General features: G+C 49.3%; 2 protein-coding genes and 1 non-coding gene across 4 annotated transcripts in view; 2 read left to right on the forward strand and 1 right to left on the reverse strand.

The window, feature by feature from the left end:
• The window catches only part of LOC135913111 (uncharacterized), a 110,962-nt gene that overhangs the window by 41,989 nt on the left and 45,901 nt on the right, over positions 1-23,072 (forward strand). The window contains exons 3-8 of one of the 2 annotated variants that reach the window (XM_065445783.2): positions 296-1,127; positions 2,660-3,043; positions 12,267-12,381; positions 13,267-13,414; positions 14,362-14,480; positions 15,940-16,119. In XM_065445783.2, coding sequence (XP_065301855.1) covers positions 296-1,127; positions 2,660-3,043; positions 12,267-12,381; positions 13,267-13,414; positions 14,362-14,480; positions 15,940-16,119 — 1,778 coding nt within the window. The remainder of the gene's footprint in view (positions 1-295; positions 1,128-2,659; positions 3,044-12,266; positions 12,382-13,266; positions 13,415-14,361; positions 14,481-15,939; positions 16,120-23,072) is intronic. The other variant, XM_065445784.2, reaches the window with a different exon arrangement.
• LOC135913101 (protein GVQW3-like) lies at positions 18,283-19,005 on the reverse strand. The gene has a single exon (XM_065445762.1). It carries the CDS (start codon positions 19,003-19,005, stop codon positions 18,283-18,285), a length of 723 nt encoding a protein of 240 aa, XP_065301834.1.
• On the forward strand, positions 20,227-20,301 carry TRNAF-GAA (transfer RNA phenylalanine (anticodon GAA)). Its single transcript has one exon. It is a non-coding gene; the product is annotated as a tRNA-Phe (tRNA).

The raw sequence follows: 23,072 nt of genomic DNA on the forward strand, positions 1-23,072 counted from the left end.
CATGTACGGAGACTGAAACACACAGACGAACACTTTTGCACAAATTATATCAACTACACATACCTTTACACCCTGCTCTAATTTTAGGTGATCCACTAGTACCATTATGTGAAGTCCGCAAATTTCTAGATGACACTGGCTTTTTACATAAGATATAGATTAACGAAGCCTTTTCCTTCATAAACTACATTTTAAAAACACCTCGTGTTTGGCGCACCATAGCCTCAGCCGCTTTTGCGCCATTAAACCCCATTTAACTAACTGTTTCTGCAACAATCTTTTTGTCTTTACGCAGGATGAGAAGGCCGCCGCAAAGCGCGCGAAGGCTGAACACTCGTCCCCCTGGATGTGGTACTACAATCTGACCGCGAAACAGCGACGCGCCGAGGACGAAAGGATCGCGAAGAAATTGGCCCCCAAGGCGGCGGAATTTCGCGAAATCGAGGAGTTCGAGCTCACCTACGTGCCGTTCGAGTACCGCACGCGCGGCAGCTCGCTGAGCCCCAACACCCCGCCGCCAAGGGGGCTGCGCGTGCCGGCGAGCAGTACGGTCGTCCCGGCTTCTGCCGAAGCGTCAACCAGCAAGGCGGGCCTCCCAGAGACTCCTCGTGAGACGCCTCGCGAGCCGCCTCGCAAAGCGCAGCCTCACAGGCGAGTCTTGTTTCGACTGACGGATGGCTCGGTCGTCTCGAGCTCCGACGACGAGGACACGCATGTGTCTAGAAGCTCGCGTAAAAGGCCAGTCTGCAGCAACGACGCCGACAAGGACGTCTGTAGCCCGCCGACTGCGTCGGAGGGCCGCGTCATCAGTTCGGGCACCGACGACGACGCTGGTGCGAGCGGGCGCGTCGCGCCGCTCTGCAGAGCGCGGGAGACGTCTGGCGCGTTGCCTCGCAGCGTCCGGGAGGAGGACGTCGACCGTGATAGCAGCGGCGACGCGGAGCGCGCATCCTCCACGTCACTCACGAGAGCCGACGTCATCCGAAAGAGGAGGGAGAGGATCGAAAGGCAGCGCAGTCTCCTCGAGGAAATTCGCTCCGGGCGCCGCAGTTCCAGCGACGAATCGAGCCGCAAGCGCAGCTTTCGCCGCTCGTCCGTCGTAACGCCGACAGACCGAAGCGTAGCAGGTGATGCTGTCTGTGTCCTTGCGATGTTTTCTTTCCTTTTAATTTTGACGGGAAACAACTTCGATTGAATAGATGTTCATGGAACAGATGCCCCATGCTCTATTGGGGAAAAAGGAAAACGCGGACCACGGTGGAAACACCTTTGAAAATTCTCAAAGGGGTTCGCTTGCTGAAACAGATGTAACGAAAACGCGTTATAGCGTTGTCGCTTATATCTTTGCAACGCACCTTACTTTGGTATCGTTGTTTAGAGGAGAGCCATTACTCAATCATGCATGTGCCGCGTGCGCGGATGGCGCCGTTATGGCGCCACACATGACGCGATCGTAGCTAAATTCCGCTCGATCGTCGTTCAGAGGCGTATCTCGGTAGTGAATACGTTAGTCCATCCGATCGGGAATGTTTGCGTTTGGGAGAGCTCGCTATTCTACAGTACTGTCAAAACTGATCAACAAGGTGAAAGTAAGGGATATTCTAAATTATAACGTGAAGAAGTAAAAAAAAATGGACGCAACATGAAATCAGTGACAAGAAAACTTGGCATAGTAGAAGCCAAGATATATGCACTGAAAGACAAGCAGGCTAATAACATCAGTTATCTCGAAAGTACAGTAAAAGCAGCGGAAGAATTCTATACTGATTGTTCTCACCTGCTAGCAGATGGATGGCAGATTGTTGACCCTACTGCTGTAGGTACATCTAAAACGGGCGCTAATTAATCGGTACAAACCAATTAAAAAGAACACAAAATATATAAGATGCGCTTCTGAAGGTTGCTGCTAACGACATGCAGTTGATTTCACCCGCATGGAAGGCTCCAATTTTTTTTAACTTGGTGCACGATAGCTCAGACGCCTTGTATAACACGGAGCGGAGAGAATACTATGCCTACATTTCCATATTTTCTAGAAGGAGCAAATTTGCTCGTGCCCTGTATTCATGTGTTCCCTGTGACAGGGGGCACATCAGTTCCTTCGCTGCGAAACGTAGGCGTACATGTGGCAAACAGCCTTTTGAAGTTAGCAAAAAAAAAAAAAGTGGGAACGTTTGCTACGGAGGGCACGTAGCTCTCGTATAGTTTGTAACTCTTTCGGTCGCGGTGTACTCTCCCTTCCAAATAGTATCTCCGTAGTGGATGCAGTCGAGTGTTAAACGAAAATTCGCGGTGATCGACACTAATTGCATGGTTGACGCGACTTTATCGGTGGCTCAGTGAACGGTGGCGTTCTGCCGCTGAGCGTTAGGTCGCGAGTTCCATTCCTGGCCGCAGTGGCCGATTCCAACAGTCAGTCAAGCACTTTTGTTATGGTGATGTGAATTACCGGACGGGCTTCGAGCATAAACCGATCCCTAGAGAGAAAGGGAGAGAGGACAAAGATAAAAAGCGTATGCCCCTTACACAACCAATGTTGACGTTTCTCTATCATCATAGTTCTCATATGAAACGACATACGATCCCGTGTTATCATACAGGAATGTGGGTGTTTTCAAATAGGGATGGGCGAGGAATTGTTCTCGTCCTCTAATCCCAGGTCGTCTGAGTAGCGTCCGCAGGAAGCTGTTGGCCACTCCTTCGCCGACGTCCAGTGCGGAGGACCCGCTGCTTGGCTTGGAGCGGGGCCAGACTCCGCCCTCCTTAGGTCTCTCTTCGGACGAGTCGGCGAGCATCAGCTTCATGAGGGCACGGGCGAGAACCTCCAGAGGGCCTCTGCACGTGTGGCACTCTACCCCGCACGGGGCCCCACGTAGGTTCGTCTCCTCGCGCGACATCAGCACGGCCGACTCGGCCGCCTTGCTCGGGACGCTTGTCAAGGCAGCGAGTGCCGAGAGGAGGCAGCGCGCGGACCGCAGGTTGCAGGCCCTGGATCGCGGGGAGACGCTGGTCATCAGCCAGCTGCTGCCCGAGTTGCAGGAAGGTGCGTGGCTCTTCGAGACACGTTAGTGCGCGCCCCTGTGGCGTTGCGCTGCCGAGCGCGGGCATGCGGGTGTGATTGCGCGATGACAGTGTTCGAGAGGCACGATACCTTTTCAGGGAGGCCTGGACGCGTCTTAGAGAAATGTTTTAACCGTGACACTACGGTATTGCGTGGAGGAGAGGTAGTTTCGAATTGCACGTGCTTTTCAAGGGCACCCTGTTTCTCCTGTCAAGAATAACGTTTGTTCTTCGCATGCACCACAGTTATTAGGGAAGAAAACCGCTTGAATACCCGCGTGAGCGCGCGCGCAGCTCTCTCGCGACTGGCAGCAAGAACGGCGATTCCCTCTGACGCTCCATTTGCAGCAACATTTGCTTCTTAGATAGCACTATCGATTGCCATTTACAGATTATTGATTGATTTTTCGCGTTCCCTAGCAAGGCGGGGGTTATGAGAATCGCCAGGGTGAAAGCACCTCTGGAGTGATTTCATTGCTTCACTGTGACTTATTTTTAAATGAGCACGGACATATTTCAGGCTGTTCACTTCTTGCGTGAAATGAGTTGTCTGGAGTGTTAAATAACTTCTATGGCACGAATGGCCCGATGTAGCAGCATAGGAGGAGGAGGAGCGAGCCGGAGGGAGTATCAAGATGTCTCGATGCCCTTCTCCCACGTGACCACTTCTTGCGTCGTGGCGTCACAACATGGTCCCCTCCTGGGAAACTAAATCGAAACTGGTTGTAAAAAAGATGAAATTATTTAGAGCGCTATAACGCTTACTGATATTTCTAAGGTTTATAGATGCCGTACTTTCATTTAACAAAAAAGCAGTCTCAAAAATCCTGCCGCCCCACCTTGATGTGCACTCGGAGCTCATCGCACGAGTCCTACTTGCATTCAGCTTCTGGCGAAAATGGAGCCGGGACTGAGCAGCAAGACGCTAGACAATTTAGACAAAAGCGGCAGAGGAGACGAGCAGCACAGATGAGAGGGGGCGGTATCCAGGCTCGCCCTCACCTGCGCACACTTTCGCCTCATGCTCGAGTTGAGGCCATAGTGAGAAAGCCCGTGAACCCTGGTTTCGTTGTGCACCACGTTGTAGCAAGGTAATTTGACAACTTTCTGACTAACCTGGTGGAAGGACAAACCGCAGGCATGTGGGTCGAGTCGCAGAATTTTCCTTCGTTCAGCAGCTTCACGTTGGTCATCCACAAACAATTGTGATCGCTGAGTGGGCTTGCCGATTTTAATGACCCGTCTGACTTCGCGACGCTTTGTCTCTTCTCTATTTAGGACATGTGCTACTTTTCACTCATGCATTGCAACGCAGATGGTACACCATTAGTTTTCTTTGTTACGATATTTTGGAGCAAGTTGTACGCGGGAAATAGTTTCTTACTATATACAGAAAATTAATTAACCTAGTAACTCAAATTTAAGAAGTAACATTTCTTCGAATAATAAAGAAAGGAAATAAGGTATATTGTGACAGCAATCCTAACAGTACACTTATTTGGGTTAGAAAAAGTTTACGTCAGTTAGTTTTGCTGTAGGGTTTCGCTGCAGGCAGGGCTAAAAAACGTGGCAAACATTAACAGAAGTTACTCAGCAAAGACTATGAACAACGAACCGTGACATCTGCTCTGAATGTCATCTCCCAAAGTAAACATCCCTGCAAATCACTTCTTTGCGATCCTCTCTATAAACAACTGCTTGAAAATCGGCCATCCATTTCGAAACCATTCCCGTTGGCTGTGAAGGGCGTGGCAAATAAGCTTCAGATTAGCTTCAATGACGTGATGGAAGTTACGGCAATAGCATCGCTCCCATGGGAGCTTTGCCCAGTAAACCGATTTTCCTTCAAATCCGTAAATAGTAAGCACAATCCAAGTGTAGCGATCGCACACTTCATTCTTGGAATACATGTATCGATCAATTTCATTTTTCTCCGATGTGTCAAAATCCACCACAGCAGTATCATGTGCAGCTCACGATACAAGCCTTGAAAGCTGCCGGTAATTGAGTAAGAACAGCAGCCTTCATACGCCTAAAGCTTACGGAATTCTCCTAACCGTCAATCATATCCTAGAAAACGGAATACAGCAAGCTGTTATATATACGGATTCACTAAGTGTCCCAACCGGACTATATTCAGTTAGGCACTCGCGCAGCTCGGTTTTAGAGCGCAGCTCTTGGGCGCCCGTCCCTGCGTCGGCGTCCCTCGTAACCGAGCGAACGCGGAGCGCAGCGGGTGTTGAAAGACGGCGACAACGAATAGAGCGCGAGGAGGAAAGCGGAGGAGGAGGGTGCAGTGGAACCATGAGGCGGGAAGTGCAGGAGAAGGGGATGGCGAAAGCGCTAGGAAGAAAGCGTAGTGCCGCGCATGATGATGGCTACGAGACTGCGCCAGAGTAGTGCGCATTGTGTGTTCATCGGTGACGCCACTGTACCATATGTGGGAACAAAGCGCTGCATGAGCGGAGGTCTCTCTGCGCGACGGCTGCTATGAATCGCGCCCACGCGTCACCCACGCCCTGTCTCTCGTGATCTCCCGATTAGTGAGGCAGTCACGCCGCACTTCGTTTGCAACGTGCCGCACGAGACGGCCTGTCGGCGCCAGCAAATATATCGCGAAATGAAAACACCGTATAGAGCTGCGCTCAAATTTCCCATTAAGGAGTATCGTAATTGTCGATGAATTTTTCAATAAGTCTTCTAAAGTATATTCACCGGTCAAAGATAGCCATTGTATTATGCTGGGTGCCAGGACAATGTGGCATGCTAGGAAATGAACTAGTAGATCAGAATGCGACAAAAGTTGCTTTATGTACCGTGACAGATGTGAACCAGGTTTGAAGTCGGGATATGAAGAGATTTGTCCGCCAGAGGTTCCAAAACCGCTGGCAGAGAGCGGGATATGAAAAAAAAATATATTATAACCACAATTGCGGAAGAGTCCAGCACTGAAGCTTCCTAGGCTATCGGATAAGTAGCTCTCTGTAGATTACGAATAGGACGCGCACACGCACGTGGAACGCTTGTGCTTCTTTTAATCGGAGGAGACTCACCAACCTGTCTTAATTGTGCGGAGCAACTAACCGTTCTGCAAATTTTACTAGGATGTCCTCATATCCATTGTGACATTTATTTTAACCACATTGTTACACATCATATACCGTGTCACCCTGTCCAATTTTCGTCAGATGATGCAATGCTTCCTTTTAAAGTTGCTTTCAAAATACTTTTTTTACCCTATCATTTATCATCCGTCACTAGTCTTTCTCTTAGGTGAGCAACCACAGCCATAGCATGCTCTTATTGTGTCTTTACACACAACTGTATGTGCGTAACGCACACGAGGTTAATATCGGCCATAGATTTTATAACTTGAGCATTTTTCCTTGTTTTGGGATCATGATTATATGCGCTGTTTCCAATTGTTGAGTGATAGCACCCTTCTCGCAGCAGTCGTTCACGCATTGCGTAATCGCCTTTATAGAGACCTGCCGGGGTTGCTAAGTGGCTATGGTGTTGGGCTGCTGAGCACGACGTCGCGGGATCGAATGCCGGCCACGGCGGCCGCATTTAGGTGGGGGCGAAATGCGAAAACACTCGTGTACTAAGATTTAGGTACATGTTAAAGAACCCGAGGTGGTCTAAATTTCCAGAGTCCTCCACTACGGCGTGCCCCATAATCAGAAAGTGATTTTGGTACGTAAAGCCCCATTTCATTTTTGATTTATAGAGGGATCATCTAGATTACGTAACAGTTTGTTGCTGATGCCATCGGGGCGCGGAGCGGATTTCTGGCGCAGGTACTGCAGCGCCTAACTTCTACTTACCTTACAGGCACGCCCCATTCGAGGTTTTCCTCTCCAGTATAGTGCGGTAACGCAGCCTGCGCTAGGTCTCCTATGTATAGTGATTGGACCTCTTTCAGTGGTTCAGTTTCTGTGCCTGCATATGCGTGGGTTTGCTTATTGATGTTGTACCTTTGTGCAGTTTTACCATGTTCAGGGTCAATCAAGTGCAGTAGTATATTGCGTTTTTTGCGGAGTTTCTTCATTCTACCATGAGGGATTTTCTTTCCTGCGCCGGGATCCGCCGTTTATTGTTTCAAGGATATAATGCTCACTTCCAAGATTTTCCTGGGTGTTTGTCCAATGGGCATCATGCATGGTTCTGATGTCATATCCGGTGTAGTATCAATGCTGACGCTATTGCCTATACTGGTGGGTGTTTGTGCGTCAGTTACTAGAGTAAGGTGGGCGCTTTGCGCCTCAAACCATCGATTCCTGTTTTTGTACCCCCAGCATTGGTGTCGTGCATTAGTCTCTTATTAGTTTCACCAATGCCTGATGATTGGCTATAGTTAGTTTTTGTCTAACTCTCCAAACCTCATCTTGTTGCTTCTAGGGCTGCTGTAAACGAATAAACTCTCCTGGTGTTCTCGTTTAGGGATTATATCGATTAGGATGTGGTCCACGTTTATAACCCCTGTATCGTGTGTTAGTGCAGTTAAATTTCTTTTGACTAGGGTTGAGACAGGCGTTTTATTGCTTGCAGTACCATACGTTTTATATCCGGACAGTTTGGCTGGTCCCCCCGTTTCGTGCAGAGCGATGTTGTCTGGCGCCTCCTTGTTATTTGTAAACTGCTGAAGATTACTCTATTTCTGAATGTACCCCCTGCACTTCCACTGCCAAGTTTTTTAATGATGACGTGAGGCCATGGTGACTGGCTATTGGTTCTTCGGTGGCCCTAGTGTCGTTGGTCCCCGTGGGCCTATCGTAGGGTTTGTGGATTTTTACCGGCCCTATTCCGATCGAGCGTCCATTTTTTTTTTGCATGTTCTCAGGCGTCGTAACCCGCGAATCGATTCCTTTCATAGTTTGCTGCATTCTTGTTAGTGGTACTTGTTGCTGCTACGAGTAATCTATTTCCAGCGTGGGCGTGCCGCCATCCACCCTTATGCTCGTATTCTTCAGGGGAGACTGCCTCTCCCTCCACTCCAAGGAGGTCCATGTCTTCTGCCGGTGTTGGTTCTTGGCAGAGAGGGGCCCAGTCTCTAGTCAGGCCAGGGTGTGGGAAACCCGCCGGCCCAGGGGTTGTCGCATACCAGGTGAGGGTTAGCTGGGCCACCGGCGTGGCCGCTCATGAATGTCGCTGCTGTGTCCCAGAGAGGTCTTCCTGCCAAAGCCTTGTTGTCCTTGGAAGGCATTCCGACTTTTCTCTTCGTCGAAGGACGGTTTAGTCTTGAAATTCCGCTCGCCATCATGGAAAATTTACGGAGACCATGGATAGCTCGGCTTCAGTTTGACCCCCAAGCGGCCTGAGTCAAAAAACTGAGATGGAGTATAGTCCAAGCGAAGTCATTTTCCCAAAAGTGTGCCATATGGGGGCTTTGCCTCTACGTGTGTATATCTACGATGGTGCACCATTTACAGGGGTGTAGTGTAATGTGCTTAATTTTCGAATATATTGACGCTATTGAAATTGTCAATAGCATTAAATTTACCTACTTTGCCACGTATTTTGCATTTTGTAAACCGTCGATAACCAAAATGTTACCCATTGCTGTGGTGCAGCCAAATGGCCAGAGATGGATAACAATTCGTTTTTCGGCGCCATAAAGCTTCCTTTTCCACCATGTCGCTTTCATGGTGTTCACTACTGCCGCTGGATGCATGTGGGTGCATGTGGTGCGTCTCTATATTTTTCTTGTACTCTCGTCCTTTGATCTCTGGTTATATATTGAACCTGTAGTAGCATGTCGAACCTTTCGTTCATGGAACCCGAATTATTCAGGGAGGTGGATATTAGTTGCACGAGAAAGTCACACATATTCAGCTTACAAAAACACTAGTTAGCATGTTATTTAGTTATCTTTAGGCACATATTGCAATTTATAAATTGTAGCGGGTGAGTTTGCAAGGCGCGTTCACTTGGAATATGCAGAATGACACCGCTTTGAAGGTCACCCCCAGCGGCTTTTTTTTCCCACTGCAAAACGGGCGACTCTCCCAGCGTTCTCCAAATACAGGTGTCTTGCGCTAGCCGATTCCAACTTGCGCCTGCAAATTTCCGAAGTTTATCACCACAGCTAATTCACTGCTGTTTGGAAATATACGAACTCCCCATAAAGATGCCCTGTTGTTCCACTTAGACTTTTAACAACTTTTTTTTATGCATTTATGCACGAAAGGGACTGGAACGCCCATGTATTTCGCCCCACACTTTGGGGAATATCTCGAAAATGGTGTCATCCTGGAGATACATTTCAAGTGAATACATCTTGCGAACTCATGCGCTGCATTTCGGCAATCGTATTATGTGCCATAAAGCAATTAGGAATTAATTAGTGAACATTGTGTTTTGTGAAACGTTTTGATTTATCATGCTGGAAGTGTCCGCCTCTTCGAATAGTCCAGCTCAAGGGCACGAATTGCTCTATCTGCCACATGCGATGTTTAATTCCAGAAAGCTTAGTGGCTACGGTGTTGCGCTGCTAAGCACGAGGACGCGGGATCAAATCTCGGCCCCGATGGCCGCGTTTCGATGGGGGACAAATGCAAAACGCGCCCCCGCTACGGCGTGCCTCACAATCAAATCGTGGTTTTGGCGTGTAAATTTAACCCCAGAATTCATTCAAAAATTCCGGAAACGATAAAAATGATCACCCCATACATACCCCATACTGTAGTAGCATGCCAAACTTTTTGTTCAACTAACGTCCCCACCTTTCATTAAAACTGAATGCGCGTTGATATGCGGTTTTCTTGCGAAACGTTTTTTTATGCGGGAATTATGTACATGGCGGGTGGGCTATGCGGCGTGACTATCACGTCTAGGCAGGTGATCCGGCCTAACGCAGCACCAGCAATTTGAGCAGCGCATGCGTGTGCACGTCTGTGTGCGTGCGCCACGTGACCAGCTTCCCACACTTCCCATACTTTTTGCCTCTTCGACCCTTCTAATGCTAACGCGTTAAGAAGAGTTGTTACATCTGCTTGGGTAACTCATTTTCGGCATAACTTGCCTTCAGAACACTCCTGAGTTTTGTCTAAAGGCTCACTCACACTAGGCCGACCCGACACGGATTTCGATCTGCCGACTGTCGGCGACAGCGGTTCCTTACCTCCGTGTCGGCGCCTTTGTCGCACTGTACCGACGCTGAGCTCTCCGCCGATCGTCAGCAGGTTGTCGGCGTCAGTACGGTGGGATAGGCGCCCACACGAAGAAAACGCTGTCGCCGACAGTCGGCAGATCCAAATCTGTGTCGGGTCGGCCTAGTGTGAGTGAGCCTTAAGCGTTTTTTGAGCCAGCGGAAAAGTTGATAGTGACAAAATGCGAGGTCGGCACAAATAGGATGGCTGGGGTGTCACTTCCAAGCCTAAAGAGGTCAGCTTTCCTATTGTTTCACCTGTAGGGTGCGACGGTGTATTGTCATGTAACAGGACGACACCGTCGGAAAATTTTTATTTTATCTTACCTTAGTCAATAACGCGCAGTAACGCTCTGCTGTAATGGTGGCGCCCTATTGGCATTCCACTAACAGAACTCCTTCTTATCAAAAGGAGCTGTTGCCGTTTTCTTCCACAGCTACATTTGCACACGGAACTTCTTTGGCCTGCAGGAGCCACCGTGCCTCGATTCCTTAGACTGGTCCTTTGTCTCGTGATCATAGCGGTAGATCTATGTCTCATTACCAGTTACAAGTTTGTTCAGGAAATCTGACTTTTGTTGAATATATTCCCAAACAGCCAATGATCTCTCCAGAGGTTTCCTCTTTCGTTCAGTTAAAATTTTCGGGATCCGCTTTGCTGAAACATTCATTTCCAAATTGTCGTGGGTAATGGCACTAATTCTGACGGCATATTTCCTGATATTTAGCACGTCATGGAGGCATTTCAAATTTGAGGCACAGACAGAAACAGCTGTTTTACTAGGTTTCTCATCTTGGAAACCTAAATGGCTAATCTTAAAATTGGCAACCCAACGTTTATCGGTAGCATCAGAACGTCAAGCTGGGCCAGTTGGTTGGGTATCATGCTAAGGGTTGTAACAGCGCACCCAAGACAAAGACAACAGAAGGAATACAACGGCGACACGGTGGTAGCGGTAGCATATGGAGTAGCATAATAACGGTAGCATATGAAGGACCGGTATCGCACAGTTAGTTACATTATCATGGATCTGCTTCAAACCTTTGCCTCGAAGAAGTAGTAGTTTATTATGGTCCTGCTCTCTTCCGCAATAAACTTTTCTGGATGTTGTCTGATGTTCACTTTGAACCTGAAGACAAATGATAAACTAAAAATTATGTATCTCATGTTTGCACCATTGAGAAAAAATTTACCGATGTACCAGGCAATTTACAGCTACCTCGTCATTTTTTAGGGTAAGGCTCAATGCTTATCAGCACCCGTTCCTATATTGCTGTAATCGCAGCACCTCAGTTGAAACTCCGTAGCAGTCCCCGCTATCCCTGGGATCCTGACTGCGAATTCCTTGCAGTGACTTTGCATCAAGCGGCCGCATTCGGTCGAGGGTGGAAGGTCTAGGACAAGGCGCTCTCATCGTTTCCTGCCGCGCGACGTCACGCGCGTGCGCGACGACCAATCAGATGCCTTGCTCTCTTCCGCAGCGGCGCTTTCTGTCTCCAGTCTGTACTCTCCTTCGCGTTCGTGTTACCCTCTCCCGTTTTTATGCGGAATCGACTGACGCCGATTCAGACGGGCCAAAGTAACTGAAGAGTGCTTTCGCTTTAATACATTTTTTTTTAGGTTAGCGCATCCAGAGCTAGTTTCACTTCGCTACCCGTGTGAGAAATTGTCGGGCTCTTTACGAATAACTGAAAAATGCGTCGAGCACGAAAAAGTGCTTTTCGGTCCACGCATCTTTGCGCTGTACAACCTCCGACTTGGCACGCGAACTGTCTCTCAGTGATAGCATGCCTGTAAGACAGTATCGTACAGGCTTCCCCTACAGTTTGAAGAATTCGTGAGGAGAGCAGAGCATTGTTTTGTCCGAGATGGTGACACGCCAAGGTGTTTTTGTCAGATGATTACATAACGCTTTAAACCAGTTAAACTCTCTCGCTTAAGCATCCCGTTCGGATTTAGGATCTGGGATTCAGCATGTGACGAAGTCGTGATAACAGGTTTCAGCAAAAAGGTTAACTTTTTCTCTTTTTTTGGCCATGTGTTTGTGGCTCGCAGGGACCACTTTCGGTGGGCAGCCACCAACTGGGCTTCCCAGCGCCGCTGCCAGCCCAGCCTCGCGCAGTCATGACGAGAGCTCGATCAGTCGGAGGAGCGTCGGCGCAGCGGAGTGGTGGGTCTGCTCGCGTTGCGTACAACAAAACAACAAAACAACTCTCAGTAACGAAGGTTTGTTTACGGGTGACTGGTTGGTGAAGCGTTCTTCAGACAACAAAAAAGTACTTCTTGGTGTGCACGACGGAGAAGGAAGAACGCGACAGGACAGAGCACACAATGGCACGTTTATGGCTCGGATTACGGGAATATAAGCACAATCTGAGGGAGAGGGGTTCAGAAGGCAGGAAATTAGGGTGTGAAACAGCCGGGACGGCAGACGTAACGATTCACATTCTTGTATATGTTCCTACCCAGTTACTTTACCCCCTTTTTTCTCCTTCCGTACATTTCTTTGCCTCAATGTTACCACGTTTGCTTCTTGCCTTCTGTCAGTGCTTATAGCTTCCACTCTTGCGCTCGACGCTCTCTTATCAGATTATGGTCATGTCACAGGTGCCTTGCGCCTGACGTGTATGTCTTTTATTAGCATGTGGGTTATTCCACAACAAACGCATCGCACTGAGCTCGACCATCTGCGGCTTCCATTGAAAAAGTCATAATTGATTTCGTTATGTCAACAAGTCTTACCGCCATGTACTTTAGGCTAACACCCGCCGTGGTTGCCTAGTGGCTATGGTGTCGGGCTGATAAGCACGACTTTGCGATATCGAATCCCGGCCTCGGCGGCCGCATTTCGATGGGCGCGCATCGCTAAAACACCCGTGCACCATACATCGGGTGCGCGTTAACATAACCCCTGGTGGTTCAAGTTATTCCGGAGTCCTTCACCACGGCGTGCCTAAAGACAAACATATAAAACTGCGCTGGCGGTGAGTCAATGGGCGCAGAGGGCTCGTCGAAAGAAGCGACATCGAGCGCTCGCTTTGTTGAACCTATGCAGGAGCATCGTGATGCGCTTTGGCGTCGGCTCCAACCGCGAGCGAGTCCTGCTGTCCGACGCGCTGTCGCCATTGTCGGCCATCGCCAAGTTCGGCGTGCGAAGTCGTTCTCGCACTTCCCAAGCTGCGCAAGACCCGCTGCGCGAACAGGTACGTCGATGTGCATGCCTGTGCGCGCCTGTACACGTGCTCCAAGCGCAACCTGCCTGCACCAGTGAACGGACAGTGCTTTGGTGTAGTAGCAGTTGGTTGTTGCATCTGCTGACGCCTGAACGGCGGTCAACAGTGGGGTTGTTGGAGTACAGACGCAATTGCGAATGCCGTCGCAGCACTGGGCTTGCATGCCACAGGAGACATCCGGGTCGTAGTAGTATACAATGCTCGTAAAGCGCGTTTTCAAGTTGGATCAATGTACGGGATATTATTACGTGTTCGGATAGGAGTAATGTGGCACAAGCCTTAAGTGTAAAACGTTTAATTTCGCGTGTAACTTACAACAAAATTTATTGGTGAAGCTGTGATTAGTGGCACAGGAAAAGAGTCGAAAATGTGTTGGCCTGTGTTCTGGTGCAGTACAGTGAGTCAGCGACTCAACATTCGCTTCCGTGCCAGCTGGCAATATGTTTAGGTAAAACCGCAATCATTCCAGGCTCTTTGTAAACAGCAAAATGACCTATATGGGGTGGGGGAGACAGCTGTTGTGGACGAAGCCGGTCAGATACCGCGCGTTGCAGCTAATACAGATCATCTTCCAAAAAAAAAAGTTACCCTTTAGTCGAAGCCTTATGGCCTGACGAAGCCATCTGTATAGTCGTCAGCAACATCCGAGAGGAGCTTCCAGTATCCCTCGCGTTCTCGTTATTAGATTAATTAGTAGTGCCTAATAAACAACTTTTTCATGAATTAAGTTTCTGTCGAAGATGTGAACAGATGGTTTGTGCAACGCTTTTCAAAACACAAGTATTAGATTTTGGCGACGCGCTAACTCTTTTTGTTGCTCAAAGGAACTTTTCTTTTGGCTGTTTTTATCACAAAGCTTTTTTTTCATCGCAGATATGCCTCTCAAAGTACGATATATATATTTTTTCGTGACGCAGCGTGGACAGGCGCCCGCCGCACGCGACTACGACTCGGGGCCCGCCACCCTGCTCCAGCAGCTGCTCAAGCACTGCCAACAGGAGGCGCCGGTGACGTTCGAGGTCGCGCTGCGGCTCACGTGAGTTGTCCACGCGGAGGGTACACTTCCTCAGTTCCCCTGTACTTCCCGCGGGCTCAGTGCGAGCGTTCCCTATTCCATCCACGCGTCTCTGCCCACGGGCCTGAGTGAAAGGGAACAGCCAAGGGAAGCGCCCTATATAGGCAACACTACCTAGATAGCACAAGGCCTGTTCACTCCAATTCATGACGTCCCATGCTTCTGGCCCGAAATTTCCATTGCCAAGGCTGGCGTGACGATAGCAGTGACGTCAAAATCACGGCGGCTTACTCGAGAGCATACCCGTTACATTCTGTCGCAGTCGGGCCAGTTGCATGACGTCATGGATGGGAGTGAACAGGCCTTGTGCTATCCAGGTGGCGTTGATATAGGTCATTTCATAGGCTCGCATGAGGCACCGCTTAAAGGGGGCTCCCTTTGGGGCAGTTCGTTTCCCACGAAAGTGTCCTTCATTGGCAGATAATACGAAGCCTGGCGATATTGGAGAGCAGTCGTCGGTTCGTCCGGTCCGTTCTCATGGATCAAGTGGTCGAGTGCGTCCGGCATTCATACGTGTCTCACCGCGTGTCCATACACATTTCAGAGTAGTCGTTGGTGCTCGCCGTCATTCCACAAACGTGTATACACTATTCGCGGCGCGCGTAATCTGATGATCGGACGCGCACATCCTTTTCAATGGAATTGGCGACAGCGTTCAAAAAAATTCAGGTATGTGTACTGTTTGCGCGTTTCTTGTGCCGAGCGATAATCTGTTAGTAGTGATAATGTGAACACCGGCAGAAATCAAAATACCGACTCGCGAAAATACTGCATATCTTTAGAGCAGTATTAGTTACATAAAAAAAAGAGTATGCCTCGTGTTTTGGTCCATTGTTTCGACAAGTCGCTCCTCTTGTGTGGGCGTATTTCCACGGAACTCTCCGCTTGTTCGCCCGAGTTCATTCGGTTACGCTGTGCACGAATGTCTACTCGATTAACAAATGTGTCCGCGATCCGGGTGCAACGGCTCTTCCAAGGAGGGCTTTTTTTCGAGAATTCGCCGGTGTCTGCACCCCCAGCTTCTCGCCGTTGGAAGTGAAGCCAGAACTTGCCCAGACTCGAGCTGTGAAAGGGAGTCGCGCAATGTGGGTAGTCCGCTCCCAAGTTTAAACGCTATTGCTCCGCTATAATGTAAATGCTCGGCTGCTCTAGCTGAAATAAAAAGCTCGTTGTTTCTAGCTGAAATGTTGACCTCGTTTTAGTGCGGCGGTGTTACGATCTACCGTAAAACGTGCCAAGACGTACGCGTTTCTTCCAAAAATCAGTGGTGACAAGTGTATACGTGTGCATCGTCTACACGAACGGCGGAGTTCAAATCTAAAAAAAAAGCACTCCTCACGAAGCGCGTCTTTTCGCCCCCCCCCCTCCTCGCGAGTAAGGACCCGCGCACAGTACCCTCTCCTTCGTCTGTGCCGTGCAGCGACGACTGCCACCGGTGTCTCAAGCTGGGCGAAGGCTGCACGGCGGACGTCTACCGCATCCGGAGGCTCAGCGGCGACGAGAGCGCCGTCAAGGTGATCCCCGTGGGCGGCGGCCGCAACGAGGACGGCGAACTGCCCATGTCGCTGAGTAGCGTCATCCTCGAATGCGTCATGACCAGGTTCGGCGGCGACCGCGCCCGTACTCGTTTGTTTTTCTGTAGACCGTACGAATTTTTTTTTAAAATACTGCCTCTGGAAGGTGGCACGATTCTCGCCCTTGTGCTGGAATACTGGAGAGACGGGACATTGCTTGGGCGAGACACCGAAAAGCATAGTCCAATTATGAAATGTTCATTACTTTTTCTAATTACATTACAATGGGGCGCAAATTGCGATTTACGAATTGTAGCCGGTCAGTTTCCATGACGTATACCCTTTGGAACGACTTCGCCGGATGAGACCAATTTCGAGATAATCGTTCCTCAATGACTTTGACCACTTACTTTCGTGCTTCAATGCATAAAACGGTCTTGTTAAAAATAGACAAGTGGAACAATATGACACGTTTACAGAATTTGACGGCGCACATCTCCTATCTGGAGTCATCCTTAGAAATCGGCCTAAGGCTATTACCGAAACCTACGTGAGATGCAAAATTAATGACGCCTAATGATTGGCGGCTCAATGGCTAAAGTATCCGAAAGTGGAAAACGTGTCGTCAGCAAAACGCAGGCCGCGTATTCTGAAATTATTTTAGAGCGCAGCTCTTTGGCGTCCGTTCCTGGGTTTCGCGTCGGCGTTGTCGTCGGCGTTGTCGTCGGCGTTGTCGTCGGCCTCGTAACCAGCTCCGCCCCCCTTCGCTGGAGTGGGAGACGAAGGAGGCGAGCCGCGAATGGCGGAGACCAATGAGAGCGGTCCCTTCAGTGACGTGCGCGCGCGATGCTGGTGTCATGCGGACCCTCCTTACGGCTCGATGCGCACTCGTGTCTGGTCTCAGCCGATCCGCTCGTTTCGTACTATCGTCTGCTCGCGCCACAGCTCTCGCCCGCGCCTGTTTGGTTCTGTTGGGTCGGTCTCGTTCGCGCTTGTTTTGGTTGTTATTGTGTGAGATTGTTTCTTAATCTGATTGTATGCGCTATGCGAATTGTATAGTACTTTCTGGAAGCCATGCGGCACCAGCGATCACACTGGAACCTTTGACGAGTCATGTATAAACGCCGGCTCGCTTGATCCGCAGATCAGATTTTCGACCATTACCGACTCTGCTACATGTCTCTCTCAAATTCTTTGCTTCAAAATATCACGAAATGGAAACACGTATAGAGCTGCGCTCAAATTTCGCATTAGGGAGTATCGTAATTTCGTAATCGTAATTTTTTTTTCAATATGTAAGAATATTTTCTTTTTAATGGCCGTCGCCCTTCGCTAGTACTTCTGAATCACGAATGGCTGTAGCGTGCTCTGACAAATCATTTTAGCTTACAAAGCGCTTTGTGAATAAGGGCCCAGATTGCAGTACGTGGCACGAACACGTACTACGTCGTAGCAGCTTGACGGCGGAGTGGCGAGGAGCACGTCAGGTATTTGGTTGTTTATTCTATTGATCTGGCCGCTTCGTTGTTTAAAAAGTAAAATGTAAGGAACACTGCTTTTTTTTGTGCAACTGTATGCAAGATGTAGGTACCTCTTTGATGGCTCCGGTTACGCCTCTTAGTTAGTAGCCTGGCTAAAAAAAAGTGATGGACGAAGAATAGAGAAAGCTATAGTGAGAACATTTCTAAAGTTCATACACGCGTCAAAAACTATCTGAGCAGTCCGCAAGCATTCTAGATGTTCACTGTGACATACGCACGGCCGCGCTCATTGGTGGAAAACGCAACACGAACACGCACAGAACCGTCACATTAACACGATAATATCAGCGAATACGGGAAACACGTATACGAGGTCTGTTAGAAAAGTATCCGCCCTTTGGTTGAAGAAAAAAAAAACTGGCATAACTGGAGCGTTGGAAACCTAATCACCCTCAAAGTAGTCTCCTTGGGACTCCGCACACTTCTCCCAGCGGTGTTGCCAGTGTTGGAAGCATTCCGAGAAGGCCTCTTGCGGAAAGGAGTTTAGCTCAGCTGTTGTTCCAGCCATAATGTCCTCTCTCGTCTGAAATTGCGCTCCGTTCAGTGGGCTCTTGCTTTTGGGAAACAGCCAGATGTCGCAGGGGGCCATATCAGGACAGTAAGGAGCCTTTGAACTACAGGAGTCTGGTTTTTAGCCAAAAAAGTCAGAATCAAGTGCGAGGAATGTGCAGAATCATTGCCGTGATGAATGCGCCAATTTCCTGTTGACTACAACTCCGGTCTCTTGCGCCGCACAGCATCACGTAGTCGACGGAGGACATCCCTGTGATTGGTGATTGTTTGACCCTGTGGTGCGTTCTCGCGGTGTACCACTACGCGGGAGCCAAAGAAAGCAGTCAGCATCACTTCGACGTTTTTGCGTACTTCGCGGGCCTTCTTTGGTCTTGGAGACATGGAATGCTCCCACTGTGACGACTGGGATTTGGTTTCCGGGTCGTACCCATACAGCCAAGACTCGTCACCAGTGATTATGGTGTTCATGAAGTCGGGGTCACTGTTTGTGGAATGCGGTATGTCCTGTGAGACTTCAACACGAAGTTGCTTTTGCTCCACCGTGAGCAGCTTCGGCACGAATTTCGCCGCAACTCTCTTCATGGCCAAATCTTCGGTCATAATGGAATGTGCAGAAAAAGTGCTGATGCCCACCTCTTCCGCAATTTCTCGGGTAGTCACACGACGGTCATGCATCACCACAGCGTTCACTTCGGCAATGACCTGGTCATTTCGGCATGTTGATTGTCGTCCGGAGCGTGGCTCGCTCTCCACCGAAGTGCGGAAGTCTTTAAACCGGATGTACCACTCCCTAATCCGTGTGCTGCTCTTAGCACCGTCACCGAAAGCCGTCTGAATCTTCCGAATGATTTCCGCTTGGCTGTCGCCCAGTTTCTGGCAAAATTTGATGCAGTTGCGCTGCTCCAGTCGCTCCGCCATTTTCCTTGCAATAAAAAAAGCGACAAGAGCACTGCGCACTACCTCACTCAAACGCTGCGTCCCAGCGACTGACGGTATGGGCAGGCGGGGAAAAATTCGGGCATGCGTACGAAGGTTCAAGGTGGCTGATGCAAGCGCGCTTGTTTCATATCCATCAGGTGTTCGCAAAAAAAAAGGTTGGATACTTTTCCAACAGACTTCGTATATATTACAATTTTAAGGAAATGAATGACTTCGACAAATACAGCGTCGTAATCAGTTAGAATAATATCATTGAGTAACTCTTAGATATTCCCGATTCTACGAGAAACTGGGCTAAAGCGCGCGCTGCACTGTGTTGCAAGTGTTCTGACGGCCATGCACACTATTACAGTATCGCAAGCTGTTTCAACTTGTAAGCAAGCAAAATGATGCGCTCACATCAGGACCCGCTACAACGTGTTTTTCATTTTTGTTTATTTTTCGCGCTATAGCCAATGGTACAGAAGCTGCGAGTCAATCGTGATGTTGTAAGTAAAATGTTAGCGGAGGAGGCCGGCCAATGGCAAATTGCGCTTACTAATGAAGGGCCATGTGAATTGACTCAAACCAGGATTATTTTAGTTTGACCATATATAATCGCGCGCATGTGGGAGTATTACATTTAATTGAACGAAAAATAGAAGAAATTGCAGTTGGCGAGTTTGCGGGGACCGTTGAAAGCAATGCGAGAATTTTCGACACGAAAGTTGAAAGCCCCTGAAGCAATTCCATCATAATGTCTGTTTTGAAACTCCTTTCTCTCTACTTCGCCACTCCGATTTATCAGCGTACATATCGCGTTAGGCTGTTGTCCGCCCTCCCCCATCTTGCAACTCTCTATAGTCTTCATTCGATGATGTTGCGTCAGATGAATATTGTCAATGGCAGGTTTGTTGAACGGGAGAACAGGGCAGTATTCGACGTAGTAGTTCTGCGGAAACCCGCAAGGTGGAGAGAAGTAATGAATAAAGGCAAATCAGACATCCACCCGTTCGTAGCAATTGCTACAAAGGAAACCCATACGGGTTCCTCGAAAGGAAAGCCTCATAGTTGAAGAAAAATTCGTCCTGGTCCGGGACTGATTTGCCTTTATTCATTACTTCTCTCCACCTTGCGGGTTTCCGCAGACCTACTACGTCAAACACTTGCCTATGCTTCGTGTTGTCGACAAATTCCACTTCGCCGTGCCATCTGCTAGCCGCCTGGTTAGCTCAGATGGTAGAGCGGCTGCCCCGAAAAGGTGGTGGTCCCGGGTTCGAGTCCCGGACCAGGACGAATTTTTCTTCAGCTATTAGGCTTTCCTTTCGAGGAACCCGTACGGGTTTCCTTTGTAGCAATTGCTACGAACGGGTGGATGTCTGATTTGCCTTTATTCAGGGCAGTATTCGCAGACCCGCCAATAAAGATGCTAGTTTTAAGAAATACCGTCCCCCAAGCGTCCTTGCGTACCCAAAGTGACAAACTCCTGTCTATGCCTTCTGCGTTGCTTTTTCCTTTTTTCTTTTATTTTGTATACTTTTTTGCTTACGTGCTTTGTAGAAGCCTGAGTGACAAAATCACCTTTAACTTTAGGTTTCAACTTTAGCGACTTTCACCTCTTTTTTCCGTACAAGACTTCTTAGCCGGTAGGCGCATTCGGGACAGCTCGTTTGACTACGCCGGCGCTTCAATCGAAAGGAAGGCTCTGTTTGACAGCATGCAAACAAGAGCGCTTTCAGAACCTGTCTGGAAGAGAACTTTCTCGCAGACTGTGCTCGGCCCTTCGGCGATCTCGTGCATTCTCCTCGCATACCTACGCGGCACTGAACTCAGACATGTGGTGGCAGATTCCTGAGCAGCGAAGAGACGAACGGGCGTCCAGACTTCCAGGCTAGCACTGCCTTTAATAAGAACCATAACCGACCAACCACCCTGTACTACGTTCACATGTCTGTGCTATATTCTGTGATCCCGGTGCGAAGCAGCTCCAGGTTGCACGCTGGTCCCTGAGGGACGCCGTGGTGATGGGCTCTGTTTTCGCCACCCGTACATGCGTGGGAACAGACATCGTTACGCTGCTAAGCACGAGGTCGCGGGATCGAACCCTTCTCGCTACCCCCGCAGGGGCGTCTGCGTCAGCAGGCGTTTGGTGTGTTGCGACACCACGGACCCGAGCACACGAGGGCTGGACCCACCCGCGTGTAGTCGTGCGCGGCTTAGCCGTGTCCGGGGAAAGGGGGATCCTGGAGGTTGAGCCGATGCTGGGTGATCGGACCTTTAAGGCCCCCCGGCGGAGGCTACACACCTCTTTGGCCTCTGCTTCACGTAGACGGCACCCCCGGACTGACCCACCCGGGGGAAATCGGTAGTCGCCTCTTCCTATCTCTCTCTCCTCAAACCTTCGTCTTTCTCTCTCACGTTTTTACCTTTCCTGTCTTCTTCTCTCTTCCATTTACTTCCTTTCTCTACGGCGGCAAGGGTTAACCATGTGTGGATATCCTACCTTGGGTACACCATATTTGGTTATAGTGACGGCGTACGGCTGGCGTCGTGCAGGCTTGGACACAAGCCCTGCCGCGTCCCCTCGTTGGGCTCCGTGGTGGGCGGTCGGCGCTGTTGCCGAACACGCACACTTTCCTATGGCAGCTCAAATCTCTGTTGTCCATGATCGGCGTCTCAAAAGATGCCGCACCGAAATACAGTTTCAATTCTCCTTTCGAAGCAACGCTCCATCCTTCCCCAAATACTATGTAGTCCATAGTGAAAGTAACACGCCTATTAGAAAGCTTTCTCCATTCCTGGTCGCCAAATGCCTGAAAGATAAAATCGGACAGACATACAAAGCCTCCAAAATGTCTAGCGGGGACCTCCTCCTGGAATTGAATAGTAAAGATCAAGCAGATAAGCTGTCTGAACTTACCAGTATTGGCGAGGCGACAGTGACTGTTTCAGCCCACAGAACACTCAATACAAGTAGGGGAGTAATATCTGAAGAAGATTTTATTGGATTAAGCGACGAGGAACTGCTGGAAGGTTTCCAGGAACAAAATGTTACCAAGGTACAGAGAATAGTAATCCGCAGAAACGATCAAGAAATCCCCACCAAACACGTTATACTCACCTTCGGAACAAGCGTAATGCCTACCTCGCTCGATGCAGGTTATGTTAAAGTCAATGTAAGACTATATATTCCAAACCCTAGACGATGTTTCAAGTGCCAAAGGTTTGGACACGCTTCACATGCATGTCGAGGACAAACAACTTGTGCTAAATGCAGCTCCAACGAACACCAATCTGAGAATTGCACTTCTCCACATTGTGTTAACTGCAAGGGAGATCACCCAGCTTATTCACGGTCCTGCCCTTGCTGGAAAAAGGAAAAAGAAGTCATTGCTCTAACTGTAAAAGAAAAAATCTCGTTCTTTGAAGCCCGAAAGCGGCTTTCGTATCTTCCGCGAAGAAGTTATGCCGAAGTGACGCAGGCGGGGGCAGCGTCACAGAGGCCTCCGGAGTCCTGCCAGCCCACGCGCAGTGGTGCCGCAGTGACTCCCCCCGCCCCCGTGGTGGAAGCAGTCAGTACTGCTCCACCCTCTTCGACGGCCCTGCAGACACCAGTCCCGCAGGGCCCTAAGATCAAGCGAACCCCAAGGCCCGAGACACGTGTCTCGGGCCTTGGGGTTCGCTTGATCTTAGGCGTGTCTCGGCGCCTAACTCTCGATCCTCCAGCGCCTCAGAGAGCGATGGAGGTCGACGCAAAAACCCAGGTGTCATTGACACCGAAGGACAAGCGCTCTCTTGAGCGCGGTAAGAGGGACAAGATCCCAATAACCACCCAAAATAAGAAAGCGATAACCTGAAGGTTATCGCTCATTTGTATTAGCCTTTTTATCCATGTCACCTATAACCCCACCTCTTAGTTTTTCGTAGTGCCATTTTTTACTTTTCAATTTCAAGATGGCTTTTATTATTCATTGGAATTGTAGAGGCCTAATCCACAATCTAGGTGACATCAAAGATATTATAAGTAAATTATCACCGGTGGCACTCTGCCTCCAAGAAACAAACCT

Source organism: Dermacentor albipictus, chromosome 2 (genome assembly GCF_038994185.2).
Source record: "Dermacentor albipictus isolate Rhodes 1998 colony chromosome 2, USDA_Dalb.pri_finalv2, whole genome shotgun sequence".
Classification (NCBI taxonomy): domain Eukaryota; kingdom Metazoa; phylum Arthropoda; class Arachnida; order Ixodida; family Ixodidae; genus Dermacentor; species Dermacentor albipictus.